The sequence below is a fragment of the Melospiza melodia genome, chromosome 11 (assembly GCF_035770615.1).
Source record: "Melospiza melodia melodia isolate bMelMel2 chromosome 11, bMelMel2.pri, whole genome shotgun sequence".
In the NCBI taxonomy this organism is placed as follows: domain Eukaryota; kingdom Metazoa; phylum Chordata; class Aves; order Passeriformes; family Passerellidae; genus Melospiza; species Melospiza melodia.
In genome coordinates, this window is record NC_086204.1 from 25,552,930 (window position 1) to 25,569,933 (window position 17,004).

General features: G+C 45.1%; 1 protein-coding gene across 1 annotated transcript in view; it reads left to right on the plus strand.

Annotated features, from left to right (window-relative positions):
* Positions 1-3,905: 3,905 nt before the first annotated feature.
* Positions 3,906-17,004, plus strand: part of RNF11 (ring finger protein 11) — a 29,922-nt gene continuing 16,823 nt past the window's right edge. The window contains exon 1 of the mRNA XM_063166098.1: positions 3,906-4,113. Within this exon, the coding sequence (XP_063022168.1) occupies positions 3,991-4,113 (123 nt within the window). The 5' untranslated portion in view covers positions 3,906-3,990. The remainder of the gene's footprint in view (positions 4,114-17,004) is intronic.

Genomic DNA, 17,004 nt, shown 5'->3' on the forward strand with positions numbered 1-17,004 from the left:
GTTCAGCTAAAATCAACAAAACTAAAAATAATCATGTGCATTTTAGAAGATGCCATGTCCTTTATAACCAGATAAATTAATTCCACCATCCTCGTAATCAGATTCACATACATAATGGAAGAATGTAATTTACTTCCATTCTCCAGAGGTATACAAAGCCTTTTTCTTTTTTCCTTCCTTCCAGAAAAAGGTTTTAAAATTGCATTGTGTTCTATTCACCAACATTACCCAAGCAAACAGAGTTATCTCTGAACTTCTGGGTACCATGGCATGGAAAGATTGCACTCAGAAGTCAACTGGGCTTCTGTGTATGAATTGGGAAAACAATCCTATCCAGAAGAAAGATAAGACCTAATGAGAGATGATAAGTGCTGGGAAAATAAGCTTGATGGAAGAAAAGGAAGTGAAAAAACTTTTCCATGCTGAGGACAGAAAAGGTCTTTCAAAAACTTTTGTTAAGCATGACATATTAAACATATCCAAAATGTCGTCCAACAATAACATGAACATGGGTCACGTAAAATGTTGTTATCAAAGGGTCTTTCATCTAAAAATTAGGCAATTTATGACGTTAATTTTGTAGAGGAACTCCTAACAAGAAGGACTTTTTATGTCCTCAGTGAATTTTAGATTTTTAACTCAAAAGGAAATGGTTTGTTTAGTAAAACAGTTTATCACCTCTGGCTACCTCATATGAGCCTTAAGAATACATCAATATGCCACTTGCTTCCTCTCATATCAAAAGTCTGCAAAATAAAACATAAACTTGTCTGCATAGTTTAAAACTCTTTTTCTTGAATTTCCGTTCTGTTTTGAAAGAGAGATTTCACTCAGAGGATGCTAGCTGCCAGAAGGTGGTGAGGACAGACCCATTGTTGTATTGAGGTGTACCAGAACATGAATTCTGTACACTGGCAAACTTCAGAACATAAACCTTTCCCTCTGACAACAGATTACAGCCAACTGTTTAAATGTCTAGAGGTGAGAAAAGGTTTCATTGACTTGTGTTGCCAGTTCTGCATTGATATTAGTCTGACACAAATTTTTGTATTTGCATGATCTTTTCCATTTGTAGTATTTGTGCAGCCCTAAACCACCACATGAATTTTTCTTCCTCTATAAGAGCATTTTAAGGCTTTAGAAAACCCATTCTGACTGTTACTTGTTCCCCAAACTAAGCAGAGGAAGTAAAAACCAGAGAGAACTGAAGTAAGCAGCTAAACTGCCCTATGGTTGTGCTAAAACAAAGAAACCATACTCATAAATCCCATCCTCGGAGGACCCATCTCTCTGTTTCCTCATCCCCAACCTGCAAAAAGTGTGGTAGCAAAAGGAGCAGGATCACAGCTACACCTCAGCATATACAAGGAGACGTTTGTGAACACTGACATTTTTCCATTTTCCATCTCCTGGACCTTTGTACAACTTTGGAGCCAGTGGTGCAAAGCCACTATTAATGACCTATCTGACATAACAGGAGTGAAAGGCTGGGAACAGCAGTGCCTTCAACCACCCCTACTCCAAAGAATCCAGCCATGACTGGTAGTAGCTCTTCCCCTGCAGAGCTCTCACAGGTGCAGTCTGTCTTGCTGCAAGGCCAAACATGAACCTCGGCTTCCTCTTTGGTCTCTGGGAGTCCACCATGAAAAGCAGGTCTCTTCTGGCACTTGAAAGTCTGCATTTTTTAAAACAAGCCCAGATTTGGAGCATCCTGTACCTACTGAGAGGAAAGTTAGTTGTAACTGGGATTAGCAGCTATTCCTTCTGGAGATTGGCCTCAAGGTAAATAAATGCAACATCTCCACCACGAGATGCAGAGGAAATCCCACCTATGTCCCGACTGCATGTCAGGATGAGACCAGTTTGCACTCTGGTTTCCAAAGAAAGGCAATTCTGGCACATCAGGGAGGCACCACAGGTTTCCATAGGACCTCCTCACTGTGGAGGATCAAACCGTGATCACAGCCTCACTCACAGCACAGTGTGGTTTTCACTGAACTACATCAATGACACAGGCCCAAGCCTCACAGAGAAAACAAAACATGAGAGAAGAGCTCACTCAGTTGTTTAGCTGCCCATAATCTCCTTCCCAATGGTGCCACTGCACAACTGACAATACCAGTGACAACGCTGGAGTTTCATCACCAGGTTCTCTCAGCAGACAGATGTGACATTGCCTTAACCTTGAAATCACGGCTGGGTGAGGCAGTGGTTCCCTGGATCCCCTCCAACAATTGCTTGCCTAATTCTATTAAACCAAGCCAACAGACTCACAGGACAAACGCCCAAATGAGCAAGCCACGTACAACAGTCATTATTTACAATGCACCACTGCAAAGCCTCTCTATCTTGAGCAACACTCACAATCCTGCCCCATTTTCAGTTTCAGTTTCCTTGAAAAGCCTGAAACCGTGTTAGAACACCATAAATGGCAGCAATCACAGGCTTTTCACCAGGGTTGTTTAACTTAGCCATTGATAAGCAGCAAAACAAACCACCCTAAACAGTAATAAAATGAAATCTCTAAGAATGAGCTCATAAGGATAATCAGCAAAAACTCTGATCCCAGACTGAGGTCCACCAGCAAAAGTTGTGGAGACAAATATGTCACTGTGAACAACAGGTCTGGAGATACTGTGACCCAAGAGGTGCAAAGCAGGCCCGAGCTGCATCAGCAGAGAGCTCGGTGATAAGCAGCAGACACGCTGTACTGCTTTACAGACTGGACTTTGCAGCTGCTCTCATCTGCACCACATTTGCTTCACCTTAAAAAATACTTCACTTTAAAAATTGGATTTACAAGTATTTTCCATGGTGTGAATCTTAAGGCCAAGGACGCATTTTGAGGAACCAAATGACCATCGTATATTCCACTCTGTGTGGGGCAGTGCTGGCACACTAAGACAGTGATACAAAGGCATCCACGGTCCTCAAATTTGCATTTATCAGTACTTAGCTATACTTATATCCAAGTAAGGATATATTATTATGAAGAGGAAAAAAAGGAGCTAAATATATGGCTTATTGGAATACCTGCTCATTGCATATAAAACCTTTAGAAACGCAAAAGCCAAGTGCCTGCTGCTGGTTTTGCTCCACTCTGGTGTTCACTGCCCTGTGCCTACACTGACCGTGCCCCTCGGGTCACGCCAGCGACCAGCATGGGGAACCCCTTCCCTGCCTGAGGAACCCCTTCCCTGCCTGAGGAACCCCTTCCCTGCCTGGGGAACCCCTTCCATGCATGGGGAACCCCTTCCCTGCCTGGGGAACCCCTTCCCTGCCTGGGGACCCGCCCGCGGGGGAGCCCCTGGGAAGGTCCCTGGCCCCGCACAGGCCCCTCAGCCGGGCTGGGCCGGGCGCTGCGGGGTCTCCGCTGCCATCCCGCCCCGTCCCGCCCCGCCGGGCCCGAGCGGCCGCCGGCTCCGCCATGCCCGGAACACAAACAAACACAGCGCTCGGGGGCGGAGCGAAGCGGCTCCCACCATTTTGGGGCCGGGGGAGCCCGGCAGGCGGCTGGGTCCCCCATCCCGTCCCGTCCCGCCTCGTTCCGTCGGGGGCGGGCAGGGCTGTCCCCGCGGCGGGGCCGGGGGGCGCGGAGCCCGGCGAGGCCCCGCGGCTGCTCCCCGGGCCCGGCGGGGAGGGGTGAGAGGAGGAGCCAGGGCGGCCCGTGCGACAAAGCCCAGTGCGCAGGGAGCTGGTGACCGGGAAGCAGAACCGCGCCGGGCAGCCGCGGGGCGGGCGGACCCACCGGAGCCCGCTGCCCCACGGGGGGTGGGAGGCCCGTCCTGCCGCCCCCCCGGCTCGGGGGTCGGCGCGGCTGCGGAGCGGAGCGGGAGGCGGCCGGGCTGCAGCTGCTAAGCCGCTTAGGGCCGGGGCTGGCATGAGCCTCCCCGGCGGGGCGGCTGCGGGCTGCGCGCTGCGGCGGGGAGGCTGAGGGCGCGGATCCGGAGCGGCAGGAGGCGGAGGGGGGGCCGCGCTCCCCCCGGGAAGATGGGGAACTGCCTCAAGTCCCCCACCTCGGATGACATCTCGCTGCTCCACGAGTCCCAGTCGGACAGAGCTAGCTACGGAGACGGGGCTGAGCCGGATCAGGAGCCGCCGCCGCCATATCAGGTAGGGGAGGGGGCGGCAGCGGGGCCGCGCCGCGGCTGGCGGGGGTCGCGGGGCCGCTCGCTGGGGGCCGGCCCGCACCGCCCCGGGGGCCGCCGCCTCCCCGCCGCCGCTCCGGCGCTGGGCGGCCCGAACCTCTCCCTTTCCGCCCGCACGTAGCGCGGGGGAAGCCGCTTTGTCTCGGCCGGTGCCGGCGCTCCGGGCGGGCGGGAGGCGCGGTGCCGCCGCGGGGCGGGGGGCGGAGGGCAGGGGCCGCCCGGCCGGTGCCGCGTCCTTTGTTGCCGCCGGCGGTGACATCACCGTCTGGCGCGGGGACGCTCCGGGACGGGGACCGCGGGCCCTGCCCGGGCTCTGCCCGGGCCCGCTCGCTCCGCTCCGTATTTTTAGCAGCATCTGATCCCCGCTCAGTAACTCCCCCGGTGCAGGGGATCCTGTTTCCCTCCGTCCTGTGGGGCACCGGCGGGGAAGTGTTTCCCATTGTTCGGTGGGTTTCTTGTTTTTTTTTTTTTTCCCTGTCTCTGAGAGAATCTGTTAATTTACATCTTGATGACGAATCAAGGGGGAAAGAAGGAAAAGGCCCGGTATTTGCTTTGGTGGCTTTGCTGACAGCGGAGGATAGCGCCGATGTGGAGGGGGGATGGAGACGGTGTGAATGCCTCAGCTTGGCCGCCTCTGGAAGGGATGGACACGGAAAGGGACCTGAACTTGGGGTTGCACTTGTCTGCCCCCGGAGATAATCCACCCCCACCCACAGAAATGTGTACTGACCTAAACAAGCGGTCTGCAGCGCTCAAAAATGAAAAGGAAAACCATCCAGCGGTAGAACTGCACATTCTATTCAAGTTTTGAAAGTATTTTCCTGTCTGGGATAATAGCATACATACCAGAGGCATCTGTAGAAACGGCAGTAGAGACACATTCTGGGGGGGTGACTTGAGAGCTGTATGTTTTCTAGGATGGGAGTCATTCCCTAATTGCAGACCCTGCTGTATAATTAACAAAATTGCAGGAAGTATTTAACCGGACAGGCGTGTAATCTACAAATGCTTTAGCGAGTTCAAGAATTCCACCCTGGTAGGAGCCCCGAGAGTGCTGAAGAGAAGCCCTGCACGTAGCAGCCCTTGCTGGTGCCCTGAAGCTGCACTGATGTTTCTTGGCAGCGTGTGCCTGATTGTTTTGTTTGGGTGCAAAAGCTGAATGCCAGAATAAATTCCGTGATGTGAGGAATTTTTGTGTTCTGATTTCTGAGCTATGTCTGCTGAAGTCCAGTCAACAGAAAGTGCCTGGTGGCAGATCAAGCTTTTTAAAGGTTGTGTTGTTCTAAATTAAGCCTGAAGGGTCCATGAGGTTTAGAAGTTCATTGTATTTTTGTCAAATCAGCATAAAAAGTTTGACTGTTTGTGCAATTATTGCATTTATATCTGTGACTCTAGGAAGACTTGTGGACGTTTTTGTTGTCGTGTTCTTCCCTTTGAAAGCAACCTGTTAGCTCTTGTAAGAGTCACCAGTCAGGTTTATGCCTTATGCAGGCCTTCTAGTGTGGATGTTGGCATAGATAAGGACTCTTCCTCTGTGGTCAGAGGTTTTTAAAATTTTTTTCTAGATGAAAAAAAAAAACTTGTCTGTAAGTGTGGATGGTTGACTGAGAACCCGACAGACAGTGAAACAAATGAACCCACAGGTGTCTATTATGGAGTAAGTGCATTCATAGCAAACCTTCCTGTGCAGCATCAGGTGATGTGCCCACAGGCACTTGGCTTTGTCAGACATCACTGTCTGTCCTGGAAACTCCTCCACTGATCCTGGCAGCTCCTAAAGCTTCACCTTAGGGTAGCCTTTAGTGTTCCATAGTCAAAATCAAAGCTACTCTTTCCACAGGTTTTGAACCACAATGGATTGTGACTTAAAAAAAAGATAGGCCTTAGCTACAGTATTATGCAGCATTTTGTGCACTTAAGAGGTTGAAGGGATTTATAATTTTAAATTAGTTAATGTTTACAAGCTACACAAAACTCTAAGTACGAACAATTGCTGATGCTCCAGTATTACTTTTGTGCTAGAAGTAAGCCACCCATTTTAACTTTCAAGTGGCTGCTCAGAGTCAGAGTTACAAATGGGAAAGTTGTGCCCCTGTTCCTGGTAATTACTTCTTTCAGTGTCTTAACCAGAGTTAGTGTATAATGTGTAGACATTAGGAATGAAAGCAAGGAAGAGGATAAAACAAGTTTGAAAACTTGTGGCAACTAGCCTTGAGAAACTGGAAGGTGAACACTTTTGAAGCCGACTGCTGAAATTTCAGCTGCATATTTTGGAAGAGAGTTAAATCTGATGTGTCTGTTGCTCTTTGGTTTGCAGCAACAGTGTGTCAACTTCCTGAACAGCTCTTGCAAGGTATGCAAACCAAGGGAAGGAGGTTTGCTGGGGGAAGATAGACTTCTGTTTATTGCAGAAGATGACTTCTGCGTTATTTTGACATTTAAAGTACTTTTTTGTGTTCTGACATGATTATGCCAGGGGTGTTCATGTGGGACTCTTGTTATGCCTTAATGTTTATTTATCTATTGAGTTCCAACTGCAAAACGTACCCCCAGTAAAAACTGCAGTAGAGCATGTAAAATTCCTTTGATCAGTGAGCGCTGTTAAACTGGCTGTGTAAAATTCCTACTTCCAAAAGTCAGGTTGAGGATTGGATTGAACAGTATGGACACACAGAAATAATGGGGAATAACTTTCATTGAGAGGCTCTATAAATACTTGTCTCTTGGTTCCTGTGGCAGTAGCTGTTACCAGCTGCTGCAGAAAGGCCTCAGAGAGGAAGCATCTTTTTAAACAGGTGTCTGAATGAATAAGAAAGTGGCCTATTAAAGCATCACATATCTTCCAGTGTGTTGAGCTTAACCACTGACATGAGAAAAAATGAAAACACACCAGAAAAAAAGAGTGTGTTTTCATAGCAGGGAGGAAGGAAGTGATTTCAAGAGTGGACCAACATTTTCATAGACAGACGCTAATTTTGAATGCCTCCATTTTAGAACCCAGAAATTACAACTGCTTCCCTAAGTGTTAAGAATATGCAGCTCCATTTTTAACCAGGGAATCTGTGATTAGGAAGGAGTTAGCTTTGATTTTGGTTTTTTTTTCTCAAGTGCTCAAAATTGAGTATGCTTTCAACTTTGTTTTCCTTTTTGGTGTATGACTTCTTCACCATCTGTTGGCAATATGCCTTCTGCTGTTTTTCCATACAAGTTCACTGGGTTTTTTTCAGTTTTTTTTATTCTTGTAGTTCTCCTCAAAGACTTTTTTTTGCAGAACAGATGTGTCCCTTTTCTTAAGTCTCATATTTCTGTTCCCTAATAGCTGTAGGAAATAATTTGCCATTTTATTAAATTTTGGAATTTTTATCCAGTAAAGTTCAAAATGCTTTGCACCTTTTCTCATTAAGTTTCTATAGAGTATTACTGTGGACAAAATACACTGCAGTCTTCTAAAAAAGGTGTTTGCTAAATTACTTAGCTAAAAGCATGAGAAATAAGCACAAGATCTTGGTGTTGATAGTAGCCTCATACAAGCTCGTTTGATATGTTGATGTGGCAGATGGACTGATAAAATATTTTACCTGCAGAGTTCCAGAGCACCCTCTGGTACTTTGTACCACCATGTGTTGTCTTACAGGCCAAGACAAAATGTTTCAGTAGATCTAGTGGATTTTTTTTTTTTTTTATTTGGAGGGATTAATTTAAAACCTTTTGGCCTGGATACTCATTTGATTTGGCTGTAGGCACAAAATGAGATGAGAGATCACAAACAGGAGCTTAACCCAATGCTGTGCTCCCATAATCCTCCAAAAGCTGTTGGGGACAGCAGGTTTTGAGAGTGTAATTTAGGATGTCTCATGGCTTCTGCTGAGGCTGAGGTTGCTGCAAGAGCCTCCTTGGGCCTGCTCGAGAGAGGAACCAAGCCTTTGTGCTCTCTCCTCATGACTTAACTTGCATGTTCCATTGGTGTTCTGATGCTGTCTTTTCAAAGGCATGGTAATTAATGCAATTAAAAATTGCTAGCCAGATGAATTCTGATCTAGGAGTTGCACCTATTTATAGGAAGAGCTGAACAAAAAATTCCCTTGGGCCCTGATGGAAATGATTTCTCATCTGTGACTGCTGGTGTTGTACAAGAAAGGAGGCTGGTAGTGTAACAGGTTATAATCTACCACGGAGTGGCTGTAAAAAATCTGGAACTCTTGATCTATGTTGGAACAGTATAAAAGGGGCAAAGATGCAATGGGAAAATGTTGCATACAGAAAGCTCTCAGTGAAAAAAAGCAAACCAGCTAGTAGGGCTACTTTCATATAAGAGAAAGCAGCATATTTAAAAGTTGCCTATGCACGTCTTGCCCTTTTTTCTGCTTGTCCTCCACATCTTGGTGATGGTGTGTATGAATTACAGTTGCACTTGTGGATGTGAGCTGAAATATCACTCCAGTCCACAATTCCTGAGTCTGCTGGAAACTTCAAAGGGCTTCAAACTCTTTGTTTTTGTTGCTGGTTGGTCCCTTTTGGCAGCAGTGAAATTCAGCTGCAGTGAGGAGGGAAAGTGATGGAGGAGCTGAAGTTGAGAGTTTGCTGTGTGGATAAGAAGTGGTAGAGTAGCCAGTGATGTTTGGTGCTTCTCAAGGATGAGATTGAATTACATAAGGTCTCTCAAGCAATGTCAGAAATTAAGTGTTTTAATAGTTTTCTGGAATAACATTTTATCTGTGAAAGACTGAGCATTAAGTGATAAAGTTCTCCTGATAAATAGTTATGATGTAATTTAGACCTGCATGCAGAAAAGCTGCAAGTGTTACATGTTTTATGCAGCAGTTCTGGTAAATTATTTGTATGTGCAATGCAATAAACCTTTCTTTAATGTCAGTATAGGGCTATACAGTTCATTTTCCATACAGTGATGAAATATATGTATTATGAATGTCATTATAGTAGCATTCAAGATTATTTGGTCAGTGAACAATAGCCATGACACTTCTTATTCTTCCACAGCTGAAGAATTTAGCAAGTTGTCTTGAGAATTGTATTGCTGATAATCAGTTTTAGGTGATAAGTTTCTTGAGGGTGCTAAGTCTAAACTTCCTTTCTAGACAACTGTTAGAAAAAGCCTGCACCTGTATTTCCTGCCTCAGTCTATATTTGTTTCAGCATAGCCTGCCACACTGGCTGATGAGGACCCCATTGTTCATATTTCATGTTTTCATATTTAATTTTGCTGGTGAACAAAGCTGGTGGGGCAGAGGGAGAAGAGAGGAAGGAAAACAGACCTGAAAGTAAAGGGTACCAGACGGTATGATGGTATCACAGAGTTAGGTAACTTCAGTCTAGAAAATACCCACTCATAAACAGTTTAAATGAATATTTTAATTAATATTGGTTGAATATTGTAATGCTTTATCTGCTTAAAATAGATTTTAAACTACAGTTGGTTAAAAATGTGTTAGGCATGGCTGGAGGAAGTGGGAAGAGTATGCTGATGTTTGAGTTCTCTGTGTTGCCACCTTTCTTATTAAATTCGAGCTGGTTTCCAGATTCATTGTGGTTGAGTTGGCAGTTGGTAAGGATCTGTTCCTAACCACTCTGTCCAGAAAATCTTCCAAGGGGCATTATGAAAAGAAGATAATAAATTCATAATCACATTTAACAGAGTATTGCTTTCTGCTTCACGTGGATTTCTGCAAGAAGTGTCTTAAGTTGGCTCAAGGTGGTCATCCTGTGTCCTTGTTCATCACTTCAACAAAGGAAGGAAGCTCAGCTTAATGAGCACTCCTGCAGACCCTGTTAATGGCTGTAGTCAAACTGGTTGCAGAATGTAAGGCAAAGAAACTAAAAATAACACCTCTTGCTTGTGGCAGACTTGTGTCTTTCAGTCTTTGTGCTTGTCCTTGTTTCTGCCTCCCCATACACACAGAGGAACATATTTGTATTTTGGAGAAGTAATGGTCTGTGGAGGAGACGAAAGCAAATCAGCCATGACTCTTCTATGAGCTAATGAAGCAGCTCCTCAGAGACCAAAGAATTACAAAATAAGCAGATTTTTAGGGATGTCATGGTTGAGTAAGAATGAAACCTTTTTGGGGGAAGAAGCTGAAGAGTTACTATTCTTTTGACTCTGAAAGGCAAAGCAAGCTTTGATCTAGACTTAGACCACAAGAAGAACTGGCCCTGACGTTATGAAGGTCTCAGAAGCAAAGATTTGTCTTGCTCGCCCCTGAAGGTAGGATGTGTTTTTGTAGAAGATGCTGTCATGTTCTGCCTGCCTCTTGGGGGACAGCCATAGCAGTGACCTGTCCCAGCAGAGCTAGAGTTGTGTAACTTCTTGCTGGGTAAAACTGCACTTCTACCAAAAAAACTCCCAGCCCCAAGACTAAGCAAAACAAAATCCACCAAAAACCCCAGTCTAGCAGCCCTAGGGTAAGCCATCATCATCCTGATTTAATGTCTTCTGTTCTGTTTGTAACTTCAGCAGACCACTTAACTGCTCTGTGCTTTAGTTTCTTCACTGTAAAATGAGAAGTGAAGGAGTAATAAAGTTTATCTTTAGTGCAGGCATGCTTAGTAATTTAATTCAAGTTTGTAAAGTGTTCACTGCTAATTTGATTTTAATAAAATAATGTTCCTCTATTACAAAAGGAACCTCTGTGGAAATTTATGACAAACCTGATGCTGGAGAGAGAGAGCTTTATCAGAAGATCTGTTTAAGGCAGTAGATAAGTCTCCTAAAATCTGTTTTGGAATCTGATAGTTCAGCATTTATTTGGCAGCCTGCGTTCCAGATGCTTGATTAGTAGGATGAAGAGTCTGTGGAGATGGTAATAGGAAATCTTGCCTAATCAGGGTGATGAATCTTTGCTGTGCTGGAAGATCGTGCATTCTTTTGGACAAGCCAACCCAAGCATGCGCTACCACCCTCCCTAAAATCTAGGACCACCATGCCTTAGGAAGCTCTTCCCGTCTGTTTCCCGTATGTACCTTGGGTTCAGTGCTGTGATCAGCTGTTGCTGGCTCTGCATCTGCAATCAGTTTCTGACCCACGGAAAATAAACCACTTTTATGTTTTGAAGAGATAATGATCTGTGGAATGGACTAAAGCAAATCAGCCGTGACTTTCCTCTGAACTAATGAAACAATCTCCAAGAGACCAAACAGTTACAGAGAGCCATTATTTTATTTACCAGCCCCTCCATAGGAATCTGCCAACCACTCTGTTTCCCATCAGTGAAGAAGGTCAGAATGCTGATGGCATAAAGGCTGCTGGGCCGGGATGCACACACGGTGACATGGACAAAGAGCAGATGCGTGCGGCGACGGGAGCAGGAGATAAAAGCGCCGTCCCTTAACCGCGCTTGCGTCAGCCAAATCACAACCAGCTGGGTTACTGGGCTGGGCATTTCTGCTGAGCCACCACAACGCTCACACGTGCTCTGTGCACCTTTGCACACCTCTGTCAAAGGCCAGGCTGATTTTTGAGCCTTCTCCTCCTCCCTCTGTTTTTAGCCATTGGTTTACTTCGGGGATGATGTAGAGCTGAGGTGCCCAGGGGAGGACTGAAACTGTTGGAAGGATGAGAGAAACTGTGACTCAGGAAATTCAGTTCCTCCCATAGTCCCAGCATGCAGTGATGAATGTGCAGACTATTATCCTTGCAATACTGAAACCAGTTCCCCTTGGTTGTATTTTTGGACACTGGAGTGGCCTCTGTGTGCTCTCATCTGCTCTTTGCTCAGAAGGAGCAATCTGTATTTCTAAAGGCAAGGTTCAGGAGCAGTCCTTGCATGTAGTACCTGCACTCCAAGGCCAAAAGCTCATGCAGGGACAACTTCATCCTCACTTAAAAACAAGTCTCAGCTGGCTGACAGGGCTGAGTTTCCCAGAGTTTGGGACTGTAGCTAGCCCACATGCCAGTGAAGTTTGGACTGCTAAGAGAGGTCCTAGAAGCATCAAGGAAACGCCTGGTTTATGACTAATAAAATTTAATGAAGCTGCTTGACTATCCAGTTGTAAGCAAAAAATGAGTCAGTCTGTGCTGGTTTGGACAAAAGCAGGGAATTGACCATCTTGCAACCATGATTAAAACCATTGCATCTACCACATGCCGCCAGTTTCTAATCTGTGTCATGGCAAAACTGCATTAGAAGAGAAAATCAGACTAGAATATATCCCACAAATATATTATAACATAACTACTGTCCAAGTATAAATAGCTCTGTGGAGACTGTAAAGTGTCCCTGTAGTCCTCACCACTTTCACTCTGTGTGGCTCTGGATGATTTGTGCACAAGCTGTAGCCAGAAGGAAATGGAGCAATATTTCTCAGTATTTATTCCCATGAGATGGATCTTGGTAGTGGGGATACAAATCTCTTATGACTCAGTGTGTGAACATTGCAGAGTTGGATGAGGTTGGGTGCTCTTGCCCTTTCTGTTTCAGAGCTGTGGGAGGCTTATCTAAGAGATCAAAGTGCATCAGATTCCATTATTTTGGTATCTATGGGACAGTATAATGCATGAATACTCTGGGCCAATGCCTGTGTCTGACTTTTATTCATCACTGTAATTAAAGCCAGATCCAGAGCTTGTTCTGTGCACTGAACGTTAATCACAGTGTTTTATTAACACAGTTGTCCAAATCTTTAATTCAGACATCGTAGAATTTTGCAATATGGATTAAGACTGAATGCATTAATTTTATTTTAAGTTCAGAAAGAGAAGAGATTGCTCTCAGGTTTTGAACAAATGAGTGCAAGCATTGCTTGACTGCAGACATACCAAACTGCTAAACTGGTTTGGTCTGCACTGTTGCTTAACAAAAAGCAGTGAACTGCTGTATTCAGTGGAAAATACATAAAAGGCTCAGCAAACTAATGCTCTAAATTCAGATTTAGTTAAGACACTAAAATTAATATTTTAACATCTGTAGACTTTATTTTATGCTCTGCAGTAGTACTTGCTTAATTGCCATTGCCAGTTTCTGATGTTTTGGGATTTCCCTTTGTTGTTTTCTGTTTAAATATTATGATTTGGATTGCAGTTGCATCCATTTATCTTCAGTTTAGCTTATGAAATATGACTAAGACATTGCTTTAGTTTCTGCTTCACAGAGTTCTTTAATGTTGCATCTATATATTTGGAGACCTTGAGGCAGTGGTGGATTGTCCCATGGAGAATGGTGTCCTTGAAAGTATATAACCCTTCTTGGAAGGGAAGAGAGTCAGTTTTAAAATTCAAGCAAATACTTAAGGTTAAATTAACTATTAGTATTTTTCTTGGTTAGTGCTTTTTCACCTCTCAGTTCCTGGTTCTCCGAGTCTCTGTGAGCTGTTTTGTGCTCACAAGAGCTAATGAAGTCTCCTCTGTAGTCACTAAACTGAAATACAGGCCCACACCTCTACTTGACAATTTTTAGGGGTCTGCTGTTTGGCAGCAGGCAAGGAGCACTGCATAGCTGGTGTTGCACTGAGGTCTGTTCTGAACTGAGGGAACTTTTCCTGTCCTGCTCACCTCTTCAGCTAATGGCACCTTCCTGGCTGGGCTGAGTTAATGGTGGCCCTTGGCCCAAACCTGAGTGACATCCTTGGTTATTCTCCCACCTGCCCTCAGCTGGAAGGGGGAATGTGGTGTCTAATCCATCAGAGTGGATTCACACCAAAGCTAGCCTGGGTTATGTGTAATCATTCCAGCCTCCTGTAGGAGTCACAGATGAGGTGCAGGGAGGGATTTTACATTATGTCTGCATATAGACAAAGTCCCTGAAATTTCTGAGACCTGAAGTTGTGTTTGCTTTACTGTGTGGCTAAACTGCTGAAAGTAAGTTTACTTCAGAAAGAATGCCTATTCTTTCTGAAAATGTAGTGAGTTTACCAGTTTAAAGTGGATGGAGTCAGATATTCAAACAGACAGTGTTTCATGGCAAGTTTTGTTTTTAAAAGTCCTTTAGGAAACAAAAAAATACTATCCACACAAGATTTCATGCTCCAAGTAATCTTTTATTTCTTTTATAAACTGTATTCTTGTTCAGTGAGTAACCTGGTTTTTTCTGCCTCCCAGAAGAAGCAAGATGACCTAGATCTAGAGGTTCCTGGGGAAAAGTTCACTTCACCCTATATATAGCGACTCCTGAAGTGTCTTTATGTAGCTGTCATTTACTCTGAGCTGATGAACTGAAAGACAAAAGAGCTGAAGTTTTGGGCTGAGGTAGGAAAGGAGAGTGTTTTATCCCTGCCTTTTGGGGGGAGTCTGTCTTATGCACATATCACTGGATTACAGCCAGGTGAAGGCCGGACTGCCCAACTTCCAGCTGTAACACTGAATTTCGTGTCTCTGTGTCTCCTGAATGTGCTGCAGCTGAAAAAAGACCAACTACCTCAGTTAAAGGAGTGAATTGGATCCTGCCTCTGTGGCAGGAGGAGTTTCTGCCCAGGACTCAGAACGTGATATCCTGGGGTCGCTGTGTTCTTTGCTCCGGTCAGGTCACGCAGATGGAGACTCCTGCAAGCAGCACTGCTGGCACAGTGGTGTTTTTATTGGAAAGCAAAAACTGGGAAAATGGTAGTAGCAACTACATAACAGATGCTACCAAACAGGCTGTTGGTGTTGAGGGATCAGGCAAGTGTTTCCACCTCAGGGTGGTGAGTCAGTGGTGAAGTGTACTGCAGGCTGAGGGAAATCTGCCCGTCCCGTTGTCAGCAGAAGGCTTTTTTTGGTAGAGGGGAATTTACCTGAGTGCATCAACAACTTGAGCAGTTTGGACTTCTGCAGCCTTTCTGGGGAGAGAAGGGTAATTTCCAAATCCCTACAGAAAGTGCCCCTGCCTAAGGACACCACCAATTCCTCTCCTGGGGCCTTCCCACACCAGGGCCAGCGCTGGTGGAACCCACTGGTGCTCCTCTGGTGGGCTGTGTGCACCTCTGGCATGTGGAGAAAGCAGCATCTGTGTTTGTTCAACTTGATGGCAGGATCCTGCTCCAGCATTAAAAATAATGACTTCAGCAGGCCCAGCTCAGGAATGAGCACAGCCAAGGCCTGAGGAGGGGCTCAGAGCCTGTCTCAGTGTTCAGCAGAGCATTGGCTGAAACCAGGCAAAAATGAGGTGTGCCTTGTGCTCAGTGTTGTGTGTGTAGATGTTTCTGGGACAAGGAGGTCTGATCTAATCGTCCACTGCTGCCAAAAAGGGATTGTTTAGCTTTTCCCTCCTGTTTTCCACATGGAGCCATGTTCTCTGCAGTCACTCCAACATGGCTCTGCTGCTTGGTGGGTCAGCTCATACCATTCACCTGTCTGAAATGGGTTGTCTTCTTCTTCTGGTCAGATCAGTGAAATGAACTGACTTACTGGTGGACGTTTGATTTATCCCCACTCTTTGCCACCTGTAGATTGCATTTTACTTAGTGACATCTGTGGAAAGATCTAGAGGTGTCAGGTATTAGATGTGTGCTATTGCTACTAAGTATTAGAGAAGTTTTGGCTTTTCTGTGTTGAAATTAAGGCTATGCTTGGACTCAGCTGTGTACCAGAGCATGCACAGGATAAATATCTGATACTGGTTTGGGCAGTGAGTGCATTTGGGAATGGTCTGTGCATGAAATGCAGTAAAGTTGCCATTTTTAACTTCAGCAGGGTGGTGATTCCAGTTGAAGGGATTTTACTGCTTCAGGACAAATGTCTGATGTGGAGAAAGCCTTAATTCTTTATTTATTAAATGTGATCTTTCTGCTCAAAAAACCCTCCAAAATCATTAAAAAATAAAAGAAAGAACCTAAGTTTGTCCACCACTACCACCTTTAAAGATTCTTGAGTTGTTGTCCTTGCTATTTTTCTTGTTAAAGAAGTTTCATGAGTGTTACCTAACAATTAATGAGTAGACTTGGTCAGTGCAGGAGTGTCTGAAGGCTTGGGCAGCCTGTTCACATTGTGCAGCAGCCTGTGCTGTCCCTTGGGACACAGCTGACCACAGCAACATCATTGATCTGCATCGTGGCTCTGCTCTGCCTCCCTCCTCACACAAACCTTCCAGTTACGATTCCATGGATGCTTTCCAAAGTCTGAATGTAGCTTGGCAAGCTTTGTCACTGCTGTGAGGAGTTTGATTACCTTTGTGCATATGTATGTGAGGACTGCCAGTGTCTGTGGCTTTTAATAAAACAACCTCATGTAGTGTAAAATGTTTAGAATTAAGGAATTATATAATTGTGCAAGAGGAGGAGCTAGGCTGGCTGCCTCAGTTTGGCTGTCCTGTTTATATGTTGTGTCTCCTTGTTCTAGTTTGGCATCACTCAGAGGAGGCCACCGGCTTCCTGTTGAAGCCAGTCTGACTTAAAGCAAATAAAGGGACAAAACCCTGTTTCAGAAAATAAAATTGAGAAACAAATCTTGCTGATTCTTCATGCATCCACTCATGCAGCATTACCAGTTCTCCTTGCTGTGCTCTTACGTGGCTCAATCCCCCTTGCTCAAACCTTTCTGTTCAGCTTTCTGAATTCAGAACCAGGAACACTGTACACAAGCAGTAAATACCATCTTTACAGTTTTTTTGCATCTCGTTAACTGTGTTGGGTCAGGCTTAGTTTTTGGCTTGGAGACCTACCAAAAAAAACCTCAAAGCCACAGGAGATGGGGCTGCTGGGGCGGAGAGGACACCCTTCCTTGTCAGTCATGTTCCACATTCAGGGTTGTGGGGCACTGCAAAGCTGCAGAAATTGTTTTCTGAATGAGACCACTGAGGTTCCTTGGATTATTTCACAGAGTATGCTGGCCAGGTTTCAGTTTGAATACAGTTATGCATTTCAGCTGGGCAGAATATAACTACTTAAATTAGAGCAGTAGCTAGTGCCCTTTCTGCCTTAAAATGACTTA